At 47.1% G+C, this 20,143-nt stretch overlaps 1 protein-coding gene across 1 annotated transcript in view; it reads left to right on the top strand.

Annotated features, from left to right (window-relative positions):
• Positions 1-20,143, top strand: part of CEP290 (centrosomal protein 290) — a 1,386,965-nt gene that overhangs the window by 1,195,461 nt on the left and 171,361 nt on the right. The window contains exon 47 of the mRNA XM_086918001.1: positions 15,157-15,279. Within this exon, the coding sequence (XP_086774127.1) occupies positions 15,157-15,279 (123 nt within the window). The remainder of the gene's footprint in view (positions 1-15,156; positions 15,280-20,143) is intronic.

Below are 20,143 nucleotides of genomic sequence, written 5' to 3'. Positions count from 1 at the left end.
CTTGGGGGCGCAACATGTTCGCCTCGACCAGCGCTGCCTTGCTGGCCCTTAACACCTTATGAGTGTTGGCTAGTGCCTCCTCTTGTTTGTGGGATTTGGCTGAGTCTTTGGGGTACGCAGCTTCCCAGGAGACTGTTCAGGTGGGCTTACGTCATCATGCATTGGAAGGTCGGGAGCTAGCAGCGTTTATTCTCCGCTCCGCTCTAGACATCTCAGAGGTGCTGGGCCGGGCCATGGCTTCCTCAGTCGCCCTCCGTCGCCATGCGTGGCTTCAGGACGGCGTGTTCCCTGTAAACATTCGGGAGCGGCTGATTGATCTTCCGTTTGATGACAGCCTGTTATTCCATGCCCCGGCGGACTCCGCCATCCAAATGTTCCTGGCAGGGCTCCGTCCTCCTTATCCTCCTCCTCCTCCTTCCCCTCCTCAGGGACTGCTGAGTTGAGGTGGTTCTGGACCTTCTTTTGGGCCAGTTTCCCTTGCTGTGGAGTGTGTTTTATGGCTAATCGAGTCCTCCTTGAGGGGACTATGGCGTTGTTGGCTGCTGGACAGCCCCTTTGTTGACTGTGTGTGTTCTGTCTACATACAGGCAGGGTGGCTGCTCAGGGCTCTGCTCTGTTCTTTCTTCTGCCCCTGCCTTGGGATGCTGCAGTGTTGCACTGCTCCTTATGGTGTCGCTTGTCTCCATTCCTTTTTTCTACTCTTTTGCACACTGTTCCCATACTCCTACAGTTTTGCCTGGTGGCTCCGCGTTGCGGCGCGGAAAAGTTCTCCGAAGAAAACTGACGTAGATGCGCTGGGGTGGGGCTTATGTTACCTCACTGACCACGCGACGCCTGGGCGGAGTCGCATGGTGTCGCCCCGCCTCCGGCACGCAGGGATGCTGTGGCAAAAGGTTTCCGGATCCAGTCTCACGCCTGGGGATAATTTTACGTCAAGGAATCTGCGGCTAGAATCATCTCTACCAGATACTTCGTTACCGAAGGTAAGTAGCTCATACTTTTCCACCAGCAGCACCTGTTCCAACACAACTTCCAAAGCCTCCGGTTTTACAGATTGCAGGTCCTTCTGCCCCTATCAATGAACCTCAGGAGATTTTACCTGCGCATAATTTAGTCCAGGATGATGATGACGATGCTGTTGAAGAGGATGGGGAATTACCAAATTCACCCACTACTGTGGATCAATGGGATGAATACATGATTCCTACGCCATCTTCACCAGTTCCTCAGGCAGTAGATTCCCCTCCTGAAGATATTGAAGATTTTCATGCGATTATAGAGAGGGCAACAACTCTTTTTCATCTTCGGTATCTGTGAAGCAACCAGATTGTTTTCTTTATGATTTTAAAGACCAGAGTAGGAAGTCTGTTCTATTCCCATAATTGATCATATCTGGGAAGAAGGAACAAAGATAATAAAGAATCCACTTTCAGCGCCTGCGATTCTTCCTAGAATCGATAAGAAATACAAAATACCAGATAATGCTCCTGCTTGCCTGTCCAGACATCCTGGACCAGATTCCGTTATTTCACAGGCTGCTCAACGTAAGTCTCGGAATCCATTCATTCTTGTGTCGGCACCGCCGGATAAGGATGGGAGACACCTTGATAACATTGGTAAGCGTTTCACCACCATGGCGGGTGCTTTAGTTCGTGCTCAAACTCCTTAGCGATTCTAGGGAGATATGACCACCAGCTATGGTCGGACATTACCCCATATCTCGACTACTTACCTGATGACAAGAAACAGGAGGCAAGGAAAATTCTCCTTGAAGGAGAAAGGGCTGCATCCGAAATAAGTGATATTTCTATGGACCTAGCCTCCTTGGTCTTTCGTCAACTGGCTGGAGCAGCAGTCCTGAGACCTCAGGGATGGTTGAAATCTCCCACCTTTCGCCCTGAAGTTCAAACAAAGATTTTGGATATGCCATTCGATAGTGATATGTTATTTGGAAAACATATAGATGAGGCTCTGCAAGACATCAAAAAAGATACTGACACAGCTAGAGCTCTTGGCACCTTACAATATAGAAAGACTCCTTTTCGGGGATCTAGAGACAGAGGAAGGATCGTATTCCTTTTGTGGTGGCTATCAAAGATACCAATACCAAGGTAATCAGGGAAGATATAACTATCAACAGCAGCAGCAGCAGTCCTACAGAAACCCTCCAGCTGCCGCTTATGGACAGCAGAATAGAAGACGACAACCTCAAGGGGGGATTCTGCTGGAAAACAGAGACAACTTCTTAGCACCTACAGCAGCTCTGCCACACCTTATTTACAGGATTCTGAATGCATCCCGAAATCTTAACAATTGGAAAAGGTTAACCACAGACAAGGGGGTCTTGGATATTCTCAAATTTGGGCAAACCCTAGAATTTGTCAATATCCCTCCTCACCACCCACGTTTAAAGAAACATCCTCCACATCTTGCTCTTCTCAGGAAGGAAGCAAAAACCATGCTTTCGATAGGAGTGATAGAAAGAGTGCCCTGCTCTCAGGGAAGGAAAGGGTTTTATTCCTGCTTTTTTCTAATAAGGAAAAAGTCAGGGAATGGAGGCCTATCTGGATTTAAGAAAGCTGAAAAAATATCTTCAAAAGAAATCCTTTCGCATGGTCACGCTTCAAGAAATCCTTCAGCTTCTGGGCCATGCAGATTTCATGATAACATTGGATCTCCAGGATGCCTACTTCCACATCCACATTCATCCCAAACATTGGAAATTCCTTTGTTTTATTGTGCAGGTGCTCATTTTCAATTCAAAGTCCTCCCCTTCCGTCTACGTTCAGCACCGAGAATCATTACGAAATTCCTGACACCGGTGGCAGCTCATCTCAGACTGCAAGGAATACAATTGATTCCTTATCTGGACGACTGGTTAATAAAGGCTCCTTCTTTTCAGCAGGCTTCTCGAGCAACGTCCACATGCCTTCAACTATTTCAATCTCTGGGCCTGTCCCTCAACATTCAAAAATCAGTTCTTTGTCCTTCTCAAAGGATTCAATTTCTAGGAGCAGTCTTGGATACTATCCAAGACAAGGCATTCTTGTCCAAAGAAAGGCAATCACGTCGGATTTCTCTGGCATCAGACCTCCAAAGAAGACAGTCCGCTTCTGTGAGAATCAGCAAAGCATTCCTGGAAATACTATCATCAGCAATTCTGTTGGTGCCTCACACACGTCTAAGGATGAGGCCGATCCAAGAGGAGCTAGACAGCCAATGGCTACAGACCTCAGGGTCATTCGACGACATAGTGAAAATAACTCCATTTATGCGGGAAGAGCTGCTTTAGTGACTTCACTCCAAGAATGTCTCAGTCGGGCTCACTTTTCTTTCTTCTGTGCCAGAGTTCAACCTCACTACAGATGCCTCCCTAGAAGTGTGGGGCGCACACCTTCAAGATCTTTGTATTCAAGGAAAGTGGTCCGCTGCAATGGCAAAAAAAGCATATCAATTTCTCAGAGCTTAGAGCCATTTTCCTGGGATGTAGTCCTTTCTCCCAAGGCTTCGAGGGTCAGCAGTTCTCATCAGAACCGACAACACCCCTTGTATGCATTACTTAAACAAGCAAGGAGGTACCCGTTCACACATACTGTCTCAAGAAGCTAAAACATTTGGGAATGGCTGCTTTCTCAACATCACGATAAAGGTGGAACATTTGCCGGGAATTCACAACATTCTAGCAGACACTCTGAGCAGGACTTCGAAGTCCTTTCACGAATGGGAGTTGGATCAATCGGTGGTGGAACACATATTTCGGATGTGGGGCAAACCAAATCTGGATCTCTTTGCCTCCAAAAGCAATCGGAAGTGCCCATTCTTTGCCAGTTGGGAACTGGCGAAGGGCTCGTGGGGGAACGCCTTTATGATGAGATGGACAGGGATCTTTGCTTACGCATTTCCCTCCTTTCCGTTGCTCCCAAGACTTCTGCGCAAGCTCAAAATGGAACCATGCTGCATGATTCTCATTGCACTTCGGTGGCTGCGTCAGCATTGGTTCACGGAGCTTCTCCTACTGTCCAAACGCAGACCTTATCGCCTTCCAGCAGTTCCGACCCAGTTATCAAAGAGCAAGGGCCAGATTCTTTATCCTCGTCCAGTCCAATTGCATCTTTATGCATGGTTTCTGGATTCACAGAATTCAAGGAGATAGATTTACCTCAGGATTGTACAGATATTCTTGCTAGGGCAAGAGCTCCTTCTACTTTAAAGACGTATGCTTTGAAATGGAATTGATTCTGTTCTTGGTGCACTGACAAAGCTATACGTCCCTTAAGATGTTCTCCAGATAAAGTTCTAACTTATCTTCTATTGTTATTTAAGTCTGGCCTTTTGTTTACGTCGGTTAAGTTACATTTAGCGGCCATCTCGACCTACAGACGTTCTGCAGGAGCTGCATCCCTTTGCTCTAATCGCTTGATCAAACAATTTCTAAAGGGGCTTTTCAGAACTTTTCCACCCGTCAAAGCTCCACATCCAGAATGGAGGCTTAATCTGGTGTTACAACAGCTCATGAAGCATCCATTTGAGCCTGTTCACAAAGCTGACCTCAAGTACCTCTCCTGGAAAACGGTACTTTTAGTGGCACTCACCTCTGCTCAGAGAGTCAGTGAAATCCAGGCTTTCACTATCAAACAACCTTATTTGAAATTCACCAATGATTAGGTCCTCCTCAGAACTAATCCAATGTTTATTCCAAAGGTTCCTTCTGCATTCCATCTTAATGAGCCTGTTATACTGCGTTCTTTCTTTCCAAATACGTCTTCTTTTGCTGAGAAGTCTATGCATACCTTGGATGTTAAAGGGTGTCTGAAATTCTATATTTCACGTACTGTGTTAATCAGAAAGTCTGAGCAATTATTTATTTCCTGTGGTGGTCAAAAGCCAGGGACAGCTATTACGTAATCCACTATTGCAAGGTGGATTGCATCTACTATCCAATTCTGCCATTCTAAAGCTGGACATCCTTTATCTATGAAGCCCAAGGCTAACTCTACAAGGGCAGTGTCCTCTACTGCTCTTTTTGCCGGAGTACCTTTGGAGAAGAATTGCTGTGCTGCGACTTGGAAAAAAGTGCACACTTTAACACTGCATTACTGTCTCAATCTGGCGACAGAAGATGAATCAGCAGTGGCTCAAGCAATATTACTAAACCTTTTTAAATAAGGTAAGCCTCTGTAAGGAGGTGATTATATTATTACATGTTGCATAGACATGGTGTATTGTTTCCTTCTGTTTTTCAGACTGTGTTTCTCAGATATATATATATATATCTATACTACTATAATAAAGTAAGAACTTTCAGGCTTTGAGGCGGGTAAACTTGGGAACCACTGCGCCAATCTACACACCCGATACACCGTTGAAATTGTCAGGGTGTGTAGATGGTTATAGGCTATATAAATGTCAAAATAAAATGTTATTTACAATTTTTATAAATATTTATATTTAAAAAAAAGTAGTCCCCCCCCAAAGTAGCGCCGGCCGCGACGTGCGTGCTCACGTCACCACGGGGAGGAGAGGCGTCCGAGGAGCGGCGGACATGGCGCGGTGACTGAGGCCAGCGGCGGTGTTAGCAGCGGAGAGGCGGACATGGCGTGGGGGAGGAGCGGCGGCGGACAGGCGGTGAGGAGCAGAGAGGCGAGGAGCGGTAAACTAAGGAGCCGCGGATCAGGTAAGCCTCAGGGGACAATGTTGCGGCAGGCGGGTGTCGGGCCGCGGTGAGGAGCAGAGAGGCGAGGAGCGGGGTCGGGGCAGGCGGGGGACGGGGGGGGCGGGGGCACGGGCTGCTGGGCATAGTCGGGGCAGGCGTAGGTAGGATAAGCTTGAGGGCTACCGGACAAGGTCGGGACGGGTTGCTAGTATATATATATATATATATATATATATATATATATATATATATATATATATATATATATATATATATATATATATATATAGATAGATAGATAGATTTTTTTTTTTGGCCTATTGTGTTAACAATGTGGAAAATACAACCTTAGTGAGACGGAATACTCACATCACAATAAGCAGGCTATACCTGTGTTTGACGAAAATGAATCATGCATGCACTTTTGTTAAATTTATTCATTGCTTACCTAATGTTTTTAAATCTGCACTTAGCACTTTATGTCATTTGAACGCCATAAAATGTTTGCAATTTTGCGCTATTTGCACGTTATAAGATGGCTGCCAAGAAGTGTATTTCGAAAATAGTAAACCGTCATTGATGTCCATGACGAGTCGGCTTTAAATGGCGTTTTGTATTTTAACACGGGTGAACACTGACGAAGCCTCCGGGCGAAACGCGTCTGTTGTGGGGGTAGGGGCACAAATTAAATAATTTTTGGAAACCGAAGGTATGGTGTGCTGGTCTTCTGTCTAGCCTGACTGGAGTGGACTGTTTTGTGAATATATAGATATATATATAAATAAAGTTTTTAGTCACGGGTGCACCATCATGTTACTCCCCCTCTCCAGGCAGCGCCATACTGTTCCTGGCGCCGATCAAACCAGCACTGGAACCGCCCTGATTAGCCGCGGTGCGCCCCCGGCTGGATCAGCCGTATACATCACGTTTCAGGATTCCCGAAACGTGTCAGGCTCTGCTGACGCTGGTGGCGCTTGGTTCTCCCCCAGAATTTGAATGAGCCTACTGTGAGTGAGCCCCGCACTTTGGGTGAACTGTGAAACGTGATGTATACGGCTGATCCGGCCGGAGGATATATATATATATATATATATATATATATATATATCCTCATCTGATTTACAGTCGAGCTTCTCCTCTGTCTGGTATACATTGTGCTTAAATTTACCAACTGGATACCTCTTTTTGAGATTTCCAGGGGTTGGATTGTTCTTCATCTTGACCTACTGGGCCTTGTGTGGTCTTATGTTTCTGCTGTTGGCGAGGTTTCATTTTCTTGGGTTCTGTCAGGTTTATGGTAGTAACAGCCTCCTGGGATACTTTTGGTCAGCTAGCATTACCTTAACGCTAAGTCACCCATGTCATATATTGAGCGTGTGATCTCTCTTTTTGCTTCTCCGTCCCTTTTCTGTTGTATAGGTATCATGGGCTGTTTTTTTCGGGTCCTATTGTATCTATACGTGTATATAGTATATACATAGGTATTTGTGTATCTGTGTTTATACATATTTAGATATAGTTATGCTATATACAATAATGCATAGTTTCTATTTGGGCGAATCTTACCATGTGATGCATGTGCTTCTGGCTTCGCTGTATGTTTTATGTATGTCTGTACGCCATACCTTGTAGGTATATATTTATGTATATATATATAACACCAATGCTGACCTCAGGAAGAAATCAGCGGGACACATGCTCCGGGCTCAAATGAAGGATTTATTTGGCTAAATGTACACGCACTCCTGTAGTCTGGGAAACGCTGTGGCAGACGCGTTTCTGACCGGAATGGCCGTCATCAGTGCCGGTCCCACAGGCAAGTGAATATTTGTGGGCTCCAGAGACCACTCCCTTAACAGCAGTCTCTTGACTCCTCCTCCCACAGGTGAGTGTCTTAATTGCGCTGCACCACCCAGGAGCACTGCATTGTGGATGTTGCAGTTCACGAGGTCCCACATACAGGTGTATGGGACACAGACTCAAATTAATGCCCCCCATTTCTTGGCACTTTCTGCATTCCACCTGAGGGGTCCTGGGTATAATGGTCCGGCCAAAACCTTCATTTGAGCCCTTATCAGGCAGCTTGATGCCACCTCCTCTCTCCCCTCCCGCAGATACACACCAAGTGGAGAATACCTCTGCTCGGGGGGCGCCGCGTTGAACTCCTCGTACTCCACCATTTGTTTGCTGATTTCGCGGAGCTCCAGACCGAGAGGCCGTGCCCCTTGCCGGTATCAGCGGAAAGCCGGCTACACACAACACCAATGCTGACCTCAGGAAGAAATCAGCAGGACACATGCTCCGGGCTCAAATGAAGGATTTATTTGGCTAAATGTACACGCACTCCTGTAGTCTGTGAAACGCTGTGACAGACGCGTTTCTGGCCGGAATGGCCGTCATCAGTGCCGGTCCCACAGGCAAGTGAATATTCGTGGTCTCCAGAGACCACTCCCTTAACAGCAGTCTCTCGACTCCTCCTCCCTCAGTTGAGTGTCTTAATTGTGCTGCACCGCCAAGGAGCACTGCATTGTGGATGTTGCAGTTCACGAGGTCCCGCATACAGGTGTATGGGACACAGACTCAAATTAATGCCCCCAATTTCTTGGCGCTTTCTGCATTCCACCTCCGGGGTCCTGGGTATAATGGTCCGGCCAAAACCTTCATTTGAGCCCTTATCAGGCAGCTTGATGCCGCCTCCTCTCTCCCCTCGCGCAGATACACACCAGGTGGAGAATACCTCTGCTCGGGGGGGGCGCCGCGTTGTACTCCTCGTACTCCACCATTTGTTTGCTGATTTCGCGGAGCTCCAGACCAAGAAGGCGTGCCCCTTGCCGGTATCAGCGGAAAGCCGGCTAAACACAACACCAATGCTGACCTCAGGAAGAAATCAGCGGGACACATGCTCCGGGCTCAAATGAAGGATTTATTTGGCTAAATGTACACGCACTCCTGTAGTCTGTGAAACGCTGTGGCAGACGCGTTTCTGTCCGGAATGGTCGTCATCAGTGCCGGTCCCAAAGGCAAGCGAATGTTCGTGGTCTCCAGAGACCACTCCCTTAACAGCAGTCTCTCGACTCCTCCTCCCACAAGTGAGTGTCTTAATTACGCTGCACCGCCAAGGAGCACTGCATTGTGGATGTTGTAGTTCACGAGGTCCCGCATACAGGTGTATGGGACACAGACTCAAATTAATGCCCCCAATTTCTTGGCGCTTTCTGCATTCCACCTCAGGGGTCCTGGGTATAATGATCCGGCCAAAACCTTCATTTGAGCTCTTATCAGGCAGCTTGATGCCGCCTCCTCTCTCCCCTCGCGCAGATACACACCAAGTGGAGAATACCTCTGCTCGGGGCGGGGGGGGGCAGCGTTGTACTCCTCGTACATATATATATATATATATATATATATATATATATATATATATATATATATATATATATATATATATATATATATATATATATATATATATATATATATATATATATTACATCTATTTGACAATAATATGCATTCAAACAATCCCAATTCATATGACTCACACTCCAGGTTCCTGTTCCTCCAATTCAGATGTTTATTTCCAACAGCAACGCGTTTTGGCCTTGCAGCCTTTTGAAAAAAATGCAAGGTCAGAACTTGTTGCCATTGGAAATAAACATCGAAATTGGAAGAACGTGGTCCTGCAGTGCAAGTCATTATATATTGGGATTGTTTTAATATAAATTTTCATCATATATCAAAACAGGCCGTGGCACCCGTTTCTCACACCTGTTCCGCTTTGGTGGATGTAATCAGCTGTGCCGGGCGGTTTCGTACAATATTTAAAAACAATATAAGTTATGTTATGTTATGTTATATTTGTCTTTTATAGCGCACGGCTACTCCAAAGAGTGTCCCGGCGCTTTATTGCAGACCTGTACCAAGAAAAAATAACAAAGAAAATAGCAGGAAATAAAAGACCAAAAAGCAGAAAGCCAAGACTCATATCTAAAGAGTAAAAAGCCAGGTTTTCAGGCCCTTCCTGAAAGCCAGAAAGTTGGAGGTACTACACAATGCCACTGGCAAAGTATTCCAAAGCTGTGGTGCCAGCAACCTGAAGGACCGGCCCCCAGTACGTGCCCTTTTTACACGGGGGACCACGGCGAGAAACAGAGACTCCGATCTCAGGGAACGGGCAGGGGGATAGAAAGCTAGCCTCTTTTGGAGATATTTTGCTCCAGAAGCGTGAAGAGCCTTATGGGCCAAGGTCAAGGCCTTAAAAACTATCTGCTTCCGGATGGGCAGCCAATGAAGTGACTGGAGGAGGCCCGAAGTTCTAGCTCGGCCGGGCAGGCCAAAAATGGCCTGTGCTGCCGAATTCTGGACCACCTGCAGCCGTTGCAAAAGATACTCCGGCAAGCCGAGATAAAGGACGTTTGAATAGTCCATTCTCGAGCCAATTATGGCCTGGACCGTGATCTTCCTATGATCCTCCGGGAGCAGAGGAAGAAACTTGCGGAGCATCCTGAGGAGGCCAAAGCAAGTACCAGTTAGGCCCAGGATCTGGGATCTCAACGTCAGGCCATTATCAATCTTGATCCCCAGATTCTTGGCTAGCTGGGAAGAGCCTGCTGGAGGAAACATATTGACAGGCCACCATTCCTGCCAATCTGGATCCGATCTGCAGCCGAAGAAGAGTACCTCCGATTTATCCGAGTTGCACTTGAGGCTGTTAAGCTGGAACCAGTTAAAAACAGACCCAAGGCACCCGCGGATACTCTCTCCGTCAAAATCTGCTCCTTTCCCGCACGTAAAGAGGAGCTGGGCATCATCGGCGTAGGAAACAATCTGGGCCCCGAAAGACTCCGCCAGTGCCGCCAGAGGGGTCATAAAGATGTTAAAAAGAGTCGGGCTCAGCACTGAGCCCTGCGGGACTCCGACTCCCAAAGGCGGCATCTCGGCAGAGCAGGGAGAGGCCCAGACCGTTTGTCGGCGGCCAGCCAAAAAAGAATCTAAATCAGCTGAACACCGTCCCCCTCAGACCGATCTCATAAAGTCTGGCGAGGAGACCCTCATGGGGGACGGTGTCGAAAGCCGCCGACAGATAGAGCATCACAAGCATCGCTTTGCCTCCTGAATCCAGTACCTCCTTAATTGCCTCCGAAACTTCCAAGAGCGCCGTTTCGGTGCTCAAGTTGGTGCGGAAGCCGGATTGGGTGGAATGCAGCAAATTATGGGATTCCAAAAAGTTGGAGAGCACAATATGCGCATGCTTCTCCAAGATCTTGGCAAAAGCGGGCAGTAGAGAAATGGGCCTGTAATTGGCCAGAACCTCCGGATCTAAGCCAGGCTTCTTGAGTAGAGGAATGATCATCGCCTGCTTCCAGGCCTGCGGGACCACCCCCCCACTCAAGGAGCGGTTCAAAATGGGATTCACAATGGGATTAATGACTTCCGCCACCTTTGCCAAAAACTTGGCAGGGCACGCGTCAAGAGGCGATCCAGATTTAAGGTTGGCCATAAGTTCCATGGACGAGGAAACTGAGAGTGGCGGAAAGTCTGCCAGAACCGGATCCGCACATGCTGTTAAATCTGAGACACCCTAAGTATTATGGGTATGGATTTATATATATGTAGAACACAGGCTATATAGATTTGGATATATTTGATCAATATTTATAGCAATTTCATATCTGTATAATTGACTTCTTTCCATCTCTACAGGTTCTATGCGTTGTGTGACCCTAGTAGTGGTTACTTTGTCTAATAGCGTTTTATTCCAAGGACAGGCTTTGATTTGCATTAGTCCTTGTAAATGGTTTGGTCTTCCCGACTTGGCGAGGAATGTGTTTATTCAACTTGGCTCTAATGTGGATATGTTCTAGAAGCCCTTTTTCCTGATTTTCTCAGGATTGTTTTTCCTCAAATGCCTCTTTGCTGGCGTAGGGAACTGTAGTTTACATGGCATTCTATATTGCTTCTGGTCCTCTTAGTCCATAGGTTCACTTCAACCTTTGAGGGTCATATACTACTGTCCTACTGTTAACATTTTTCTTCTGTAACAGTATTATCCGTCTATCCTTAAGCCATGGTTTTTTCTTGCCTGCAAGGTTGTTTTTATTTATAATGCCTGTGCTCCTTGCCACAGTTTTTGTTAGGAGCACATGCTCTTTTTCATCTAATTCCTACGTATGTTTGGTCTTTCGCTGATTTTGGCCAGTTGGTTTTCCCTGAGAGCTTTTGTAAGGATTTGTTTGTAGACCCTTCTCCAGGTGGGGCATAACTATGGTATTTAATTCAAAAGTTAGGGAATCTGCTGCTAGATCTCAATCAGATGAACAAGTTACTTACCTTCAGTAACGCATTATCTGGTAGAGGCCTAGTTCTAACTGCAGATTCCTTAATGCCCTACACATCTTCCCAGCTCTGCGAACGACCTGTAGTGTAAGAGGTATTCCCTTTTACAGCCCTAACTTATACACCAGTGATCACTGTTTTCACGTAGCTATGTTCTTCAAGGAACCATTTGGTCTTTCCTTATAGACCTAGTCTAGGTATTAAAATTCCATTCATTTCCATTTTCGAATTATTATTTTTTGGGTATTATTATTATTATTATTATTATGCAATTTGTATCGCGCAAACTAAACCCGAAGGTGTCAAGGCGCCTATCAAAAAAGATCAAAAGTTTGCAGAGCACCACTACAGGTATGCGCGTACAAAGAGGTGGGTCTTTAAAGCAGATCTAAAAGCTTGGAGAGTGGGGCGGGACCTTACTTCAAGAGGGAGAGCATTCCACCATTTTGGGGCCAGATTGGAAAAGGCCTTACCCCCCATCTTGTCTTCCGGACACGAGGCATGGAGAGAAGAAGTTTATGTGAAGAACGAAGGTTCCTGCCGGGATTGTACTGAGACAGGATAGATCCAATGCCCGTAGGGCTGGTTTTAGCTAAGGCTTTATACACCATACACATGGACTTAAAGAGGATACGGTCCGCGACGGGAAGCCAGTGGAGCTGCTTCCGGACATCGGTGGCAGAGGCACGTCGAGAACAAATCTCGCTGCTGCGTTCTGGACCACCTGCAAGCGCTGTAGCTGACTTTTATTCAGTCCAGCATACAGCGCATTGCAATAGTCCAGACGAGAGCCCAGAAGTGCGACGGCCAGTTGCTTTCTTGCCTGAAGGGACAGATAGTGCCTGATTTTTCTTAGTATATGGATGATCCCCCAACAGGTCGATACAGTCCTGTTGACCTGTTGGCACATACTAAGGGTGGGATCGATCATAACCCCCAGATTTTTTGCTGAGGAGGTAGGATCGGGGCAGGCACCCAGTGAGTCCGGCCACCACTCCGCAGACCAGATCTCTTCCTTTCCTCCAAACACCATCACCTCGGTCTTCTCCCCATTCAATTTCAATGAATTGTGAATCATCCATTGGCCCGACTGCCTCCATACAAGATCTAAAATTGGCGGCAGTCGACGTAACTGACTGGGAGAGAGAGAGGAGGATCTGGGTGTCATCCGCATAGGAGACTACCTCCATCCAGAAAGATCTAATAAGTCTGGCAAGGGGGGTCACATAAATGTTAAAAAGGGTAGGACTAAGCGCTGACCCTTGCGGGACCCCACATTGCACAGACAGGGATGGAGATAGGAACGGACCCAGCATCACCCTTTGCTCTCTATGATCGAGAAAAGAGGAAAGGGGTCCCAGGGCCGCCCCCCGGACCCCAATCTCCCTCAGTCGAGATGTTAACACCGTGGGGGATAGGGTATCGAAGGCAGCCGTGAGGTCTAAGAGGATCAGGAGGGAGGTCTGTCCCTCATCAACCCGTGTGCGGATGTTATCAAGCACTATGGTGAGGGCAGACTAGGTGCTATGTTCCCTCCTGAATCCATGCTGGGAAAGATCCAAACAGCCCGAGCTCTCCACGAATGCAGCAAGATGTTTATTAAGATGTACTTCTAACATCTTCGCGGGAGCCGGGAGCAGTGAAATGGGGCGAAAGTTTTTTAATACCCCAGGGTCAAGAGAGGGCTTCTTGAGCAGAGGTTTTACCACAGCATTTTTCCAATGCTGGGGAAAAATGCCCTCCTTCATCGCCCTGTTCATGATGTCAACCAAAGGGGGAAGGAGGGATTCTCTGCACTGCTTAAGGATCTTTAGCGGACAGACATCTAGCGGAGAGCCAGATTTAGTTTTGTTGAGCAGGATCTCAAGATCCTGGCAAGAGAGAGGGGGAAAGGATTCCAGACCCACAAGTCGAGATGGTTCTGCACCATTAGGCTCCAAGACAGCGGGCACCGAAGGCACAGAAGTAGAGGATCTTTGAGCCTCCAGAGCAATATAAATGTCCGCAATTTTGGACTGAAAGAAGGAAGCTATCTTGTTGCAAAGTTCCTGAGAGGCAACCACAGGGTCTGGGGTCTGGAGAGAGGTAAGAGAGTCAGCAATCCTGAAGAGCTCTCTAGGAGACGAAGTTGAGGATGTGAGGGCCGTGAAATATTCTTGCTTGGTCCTAATCACTTCCAGTTTGTAACTGTGACTGTGGTACACTGTTTCCACAGACAGTTTTTATAGTGGCTCTGTGTTTTGGTGTGGAAGGTTTCACAGAAGAAACTGACGTTGTGTGCCGAAGAGGACTTATATGATTTCGCTGAATTCATAACCAGACTCGACGTCATCATAGAGTCCTACCATGCCGCCCCCTGGCGCGCAGAGATACTGCTGAAAAAGTTCTGTATCCAGACTGGCGCCGGGAGAGAATTAAAAATTAAGGAATCTGTGACAACACTACATCTCTACCAGATAATGCATTACCGAAGGTAAGTAACTTATTGTACTGTACCATCCGCAAAATATGTCTCGGAATAAACTTGTAAAACTGCCATCTCTGTAGTCCCTTACACAATATAGAATTGCAATTTCACACTTATCATTGCTTTGTACTAGTGTTGTCTTCAATGTTGCTATTGGATATCAAATCCAAACTGCGGTTCAAGATGATATTGTGTTGTCGCCTATAATCTGAGCTTTGCCTTTTAATTAAAATAGTGGTGCTATCTTTGTTAGAGATGTAAATATTTGCAGTGATATCTGTACTTGGTCAGTTGTGTTGCTTGGGATATGGTCTTGACTATCGTTTTTGTAGGACTGAGTTGTGCAGGATTCTATGAGCCAATTTCTTCAAAAGATTCCTTTTCTAGATAAAGTAGAAAACATGGTGACAGAGGGATAACATGCCCTAACAGGTGCAGACCAGTACATCATACTAAACATGAGAAGAGCAAAAGAGGATTTAAACAAAGAGTTGAATAAAAAAGCCTCATTAAATCTGTAAGCGGGTTTCATTGTAAAGCAAAATTAATATGGTTCTCAAGGTGAATTGGGTGCACCATTTTTCTCAGTTTCTTGTGCCATGCCCTCCAGTGTCAGTCGTGCTTTCTTGCTATGCATAATTTATTTACCTTTTTATGATAATCTTGTTAATCCATTTAATCTTTTGATGAACTTTTGAAGTCTGAAATGGAGAAAATGAAACTTCACATTGGAGGTCAGCTGAGTACACGATATGAATCCAAAACGAAAGGCATGGAAAAAATTATTACCGAGAATGAAAGACTACGAAAAGAGTTGAAAAAGGTAAAATGCCCGTTTGAAACTCATTTTGGTTATCAGCTGGTTTCCATTGAACTGTCCATGATTGTGCGACGTTTTTACAGAATTATGTTATGTAGGAAGCATTAGCTTTACCAAATATATGAAATGGTATTGTGTTACTTGATTGATATCTGAAACCAGAAGTTAAGAGGAGGACAACACAGATTTACTACAACGTAGACTACTTCAATACGGTGGCTGTCATGACCTGTATCTGCCCATTCACCAGCTTACAATCTCGACTATTTATTCTGGTTGAAATAACAGCAGCAATTGACTTTCAATGCACACAGACTTCGACTAAAGGTTTTAACGTGCCCAATAATATTTCCAAATCTTCTTCCAGCAAAACGGTCCAGCACAAACACTAAAACACAAACAATTCAGTGTGTCACTCTCAATATTCAGTTGTCACACCAGATATGTTGGTTTTACAGCCTGCTATACGGTGCTTTAATCTACTTCCTCCGATGCATCTTCATTTTCCTCCAAGGGTGGGGCCTTATCTGTCATACCTGGAAAAGACTGTCACGACAGCAGTTAACTCCTTATCAATTCCTAACTCTAGCTTTATTATTTTGTGGATTTTTTTGTTGCATTTTCCAAAGAGAAATCAGAACCGTTTCAAAGAGCAAGGTTACTAGGTCCTTGACTGCTTTGCCGTTTTTACTTGCTTACAGCTTTTGCCATTTGGTCTTCACATTTAGTTAGCTAGTGCTTCTTGGCTATGTTGTAACTATTGATAGAAATGCCATGAATTGCCTGTGTTTTTATGATCCTTTCGTGTTGGCAGTCTATCAGTACAAGTCACAATGCAGCACATAACAAAAATAAAAAATGTCCTTACTAAGCTTGGATTTGCTCCTCTCTGTTCTTCCTTTTTAGGTCGAGCCTAAGTGCAGCGTGCATGCGCTGCTAGCTCTGCAAAGCTTGCTCTAATAAAGTATGCAGTGGAAGCCCCGCACACTCTCCTTCCCTCTTTTTAATTGGCTTGTGTCATTTTGGGCGGCTGACTCCCGCTGTTCGCCTGGCGAACTCCTGGAATCTGGCGGTGTATGGTTGGATCCAGGGGCACCAGCGCGAGTAACAACGCGTACCCCTGTTCTCCTCTGCGGAACTCCCTATATGGCGCTAACTCGTGGCCTGCCTGGTTCCAAGATGGCGAGGACTACAGACCACCGGTACCACTGTCTCTGCCAGATCGATCTGCGCACTGCTGAACCTTTGTATCAACTGGTGGGCCATGCATTGCAGCGTTCTCCCTTCTACTACTTTCACTTCCAGCCATCTGGCCCTCAGCATAGGGATGCCAAATAACCAAGAGGCGATATGAGGATGCTTCATCTTACAGCCACTCCGCTGCTGTTGCCTTTCTGTATTGCCAGGTACAGGGATGAAGTTTTGGGAGAATCTCGACACTACAGCGTGACGCCCCCAGGCTTTTCTTTGCTGTCTTAACCTGGGGTGCACACCTTCCTGGACTGCGTCTCTGGCACCCTCGCAGACTTTCACAGACATTTGGCGTGCTGCGTGCAGCCTGAGGGGCACTGCTGCCCTTACGACCCAGAGACTGTGCCTATTTCGGGGACTCTGCTGCCCAGTGGCCCCTGAGCGTTTGCCCATCTAATTGACTCGTTTTGGCTTCGGTGGTCCCCAATCCCTTTCCTTCCCTGCTCCTGTGGCTGCCCCCCTCTGCTCTGCTCCTCTATGGCCGCCATTTTGCTGCTGCTCTCAGCCGCTTCTTTCTCCTGACCCTGGCCCACCATCTTGTCCGTTCCCTTGGTCTTTACCCTTCTTCCTCGTTTCCCCCTTGACGATCCTCAAATGTTTCAGATTTGCCTTTTTCCATACCCCAGTATCACTCCCACCCTCCGACCCCACTTAATGGAACTCTGCTTTTCTGTATATAGAGATAACTCTAATCACTAGTATATGCAGTAGACCTTTGTACTCTCTACCATTCCAATATGACCTTTAGAGCTTATCCATTCGTATCCCTTCCCTATGTACATAGAGATAACTCTAATTACTAGTATATGCAGTACACCTTTGTACTCTCTACCATTCCTATGTGACTCTTAGAGTTTATCCATTCGAATCCCTTCCCTATGTATATAGAGATAACTCTAATCACTTGTATATGCAGTAGACCTTTGTACTCTCTACCATTCCTATGTGACTCTTAGAGTATATCCATTCGTATCCCTTACCTATGTAGATAGAGATAACTCTAATCACTAGTATATGCAGTAGACCTTTGTACTCTACCATTCCTATGTGACTCTTAGAGTATATCCATTCGTATCTCTTCCTTGAGTGACTTTACTATTTGTACAGATGCAGTTTTTATTTCTGTTTATATCTCTTCTTTGTGTGACTTTCCATCTTGTATATTTGCAATTTTTTTTTTAATTTCTTTTTATTTAAAGTTGTTTTTATTTTATTTGAAAAGAAGGAAACATAGAGAGGGAGAAAAGACAGAGAAAAACAGGCGGCAATATTGCAGTATCACATATGCAGGGCTTGGTAAGAATCTCAGACATAAGCATTAGCAGCGATGGGCCACGGCCATCCGGGCAGTTCCGGAGGCCAGGAGAGCCAGTGACGGCCAAGGGACTTATAGTCAGTCATTTCCCAATGCTTCAGCTGCCTCCTCTAAGAGGAAAGTCAATCCAGCAATACCAAGTATCTCGGAAGCCCCCGGGTAGGCAGAATCCTCCGTTAGCTATGTAGTGCCGCAACAAGTACATAACCCCCCCCCCCCCCCCCCAACTTTACCCCCATCCCACCCCCCCCCCCGTTACCCCCCCTCCCCCCCAGGTGGTGGCGCCAACATACACTCTCGCTCTCAGTCACATACTCACGCAGCCCAATTAAGTAAATCTTGAAAAGTTGAAGGGCTCGTAGGGCTGATGGGCAGACCGCAGATGGCAAACCTAGCAATAAAAACCGGACCAATGGACCCCACCGAAACATAAAGTTCTTAAAGTTGCCCAGGAAGATGTCCGCCATTCTCTCCATGCTCATCAACCTTCACAGCTTCGTGTGCCATAATGACATAGCCGGGGCCGCCGGTTTCTTCCAGGCCGCAGCCAGTGTAAGCTTAGCCGCTCCCAGACAAAGCCATAAAATTTGTTTGTCCGCCTTCGTCTGATGTTCCAATAACGAATCCCGTAGGCCCAAGATGACAAAGGACAGGGAATCCGGAATCGGATATCCCAACATGTCTTTGATATGAGATAGAATTTCGGTCCAAAAGGGCCGTATGACTGGACAGTCCCACCAGATGTGGCGGAAGTCTCCCAACAAGCCACAGCCCCTCCAGCAGCGGTCTGAGGTCGCCGGGAATATGCGATGAAGTTTCGAGGGCTAGAGGTACCAATCGAACATAGTTTTAAAATGGGCATCCCGTAGGTCCACTGAGTGATTGTGAGTCCTAATATCGCGCCAGAGACCTTTCCATTCTCCTTCCGCTATGTCCCTACCCAGAAGGCCTTCCCAGTGGTCCATGTAGCGGGGACGAGGAGAGACTACCGTACTTAGCAAGAGTTTATATAGAAAGGAAATCGTACCCTTCATCGTGGCGGTTCGTAAAAGAAAGGCCTCGAAGGGCGAGAACGGTCTTGTAGCTGCCTCTCTCAGTCCGGGCGAGGTCGCCCAGTGGATCAGCTGGACATATCGGAAGTGTTCCGTGGGAGGAAGGCCATAGTCACGCATGCAGTTAGAAAACGAGAGGAGTTCCGTGCCGTGGAATAAATGCGTAAGGGCCCTACAACCTCCCTCTCTCCAAAGCCGAAATGGCCCCTCCTGCAGCGCCGGCGGAAAAGCCGGATTAAAATGCAAAGGAGTGAAGGAGGAGGGGAACGAAGTCCAGCGGTCATCTCCCGACACCGTGTCCCATACCTTCAAGACAGTGCCAGTGGGCGTGCTGATGTAGGCATTCCTAGGTCTGTCTACTTTGGGTTTCCAGGCCAGGTCCCAGATCGACCTCCCGGCCACACTCCTGTCCATGTGCAGCCAGTGTTTTTCAGACTCTTGCTGCGACCATTCCACCAATACCCGCAGCTGTGCGGCTTTATAGCACAGGTGCATATCCGGGAGACCACCTCCTCCCTCCTCCCGTGGGCGCCGCAGAGTCGCAAAGGAGAGGCGCGCCCGGCCACCTTGCCAGATGAATTTCAGCAAAAGAGTCTTAAGGCGCCGGAAGAAGTCCATCTGTACGGGGATGGGGAGGGCCTGGAAGAGGTACAGAAACCTAGGAAGGAGGACCATCTTGACGGCATGGATCCTACCCAGCCAAGAGATGTATTTCGGCTTCCACCGGTCTAGTTCTTCGCGCACGGCCGACAGCATAGGCGGAAAGTTTGCTGCGAATAGGGATCCAATAGAGGGTGTCAGACGGACACCCAGGTAGAGCAGGGAGGCTGGTGCCCATGCCAACGGCCTAAGCGGGCGCAGTCGCTCTAACTCGGCCGGCGGGAGCGTCAAGTTTAAGATATACGATTTGTCAAAATTAACTTTAAACCCGGCCACTTACTCATAGCCGGACAGCAGAGTTTGAATGTGTGGCAGACATTGCGCCGGGTCCCCCACCGAGAGCAACACATCGTCCGCGAAAAGGGAGATTTTATGCTGTTCACCCGAAAAGGGGAGTCCCTTTATCTGCTCCCGCTCACGCACCGCAAGGGCCAGAGGTTCGATGCTTAAGGCAAAGAGAAGAGGTGAAAGAGGGTAGCCCTGTCTAGTACCCCGGGTGTGAGCGAAGCTGGCGGAGCGATGTCCATTTATCACCACTCTGGAACAAGGAGCGCTGTAGTTCGCGCGGATCATGGTGATGAAATGGTGC

The sequence above is a fragment of the Lissotriton vulgaris genome, chromosome 1_1, assembly GCF_964263255.1.
Source record: "Lissotriton vulgaris chromosome 1_1, aLisVul1.2, whole genome shotgun sequence".
NCBI classification, from domain to species: domain Eukaryota; kingdom Metazoa; phylum Chordata; class Amphibia; order Caudata; family Salamandridae; genus Lissotriton; species Lissotriton vulgaris.
Note: the sequence above shows the minus strand (reverse complement) of the source record. Positions and strands in the feature narration are given on the sequence as shown.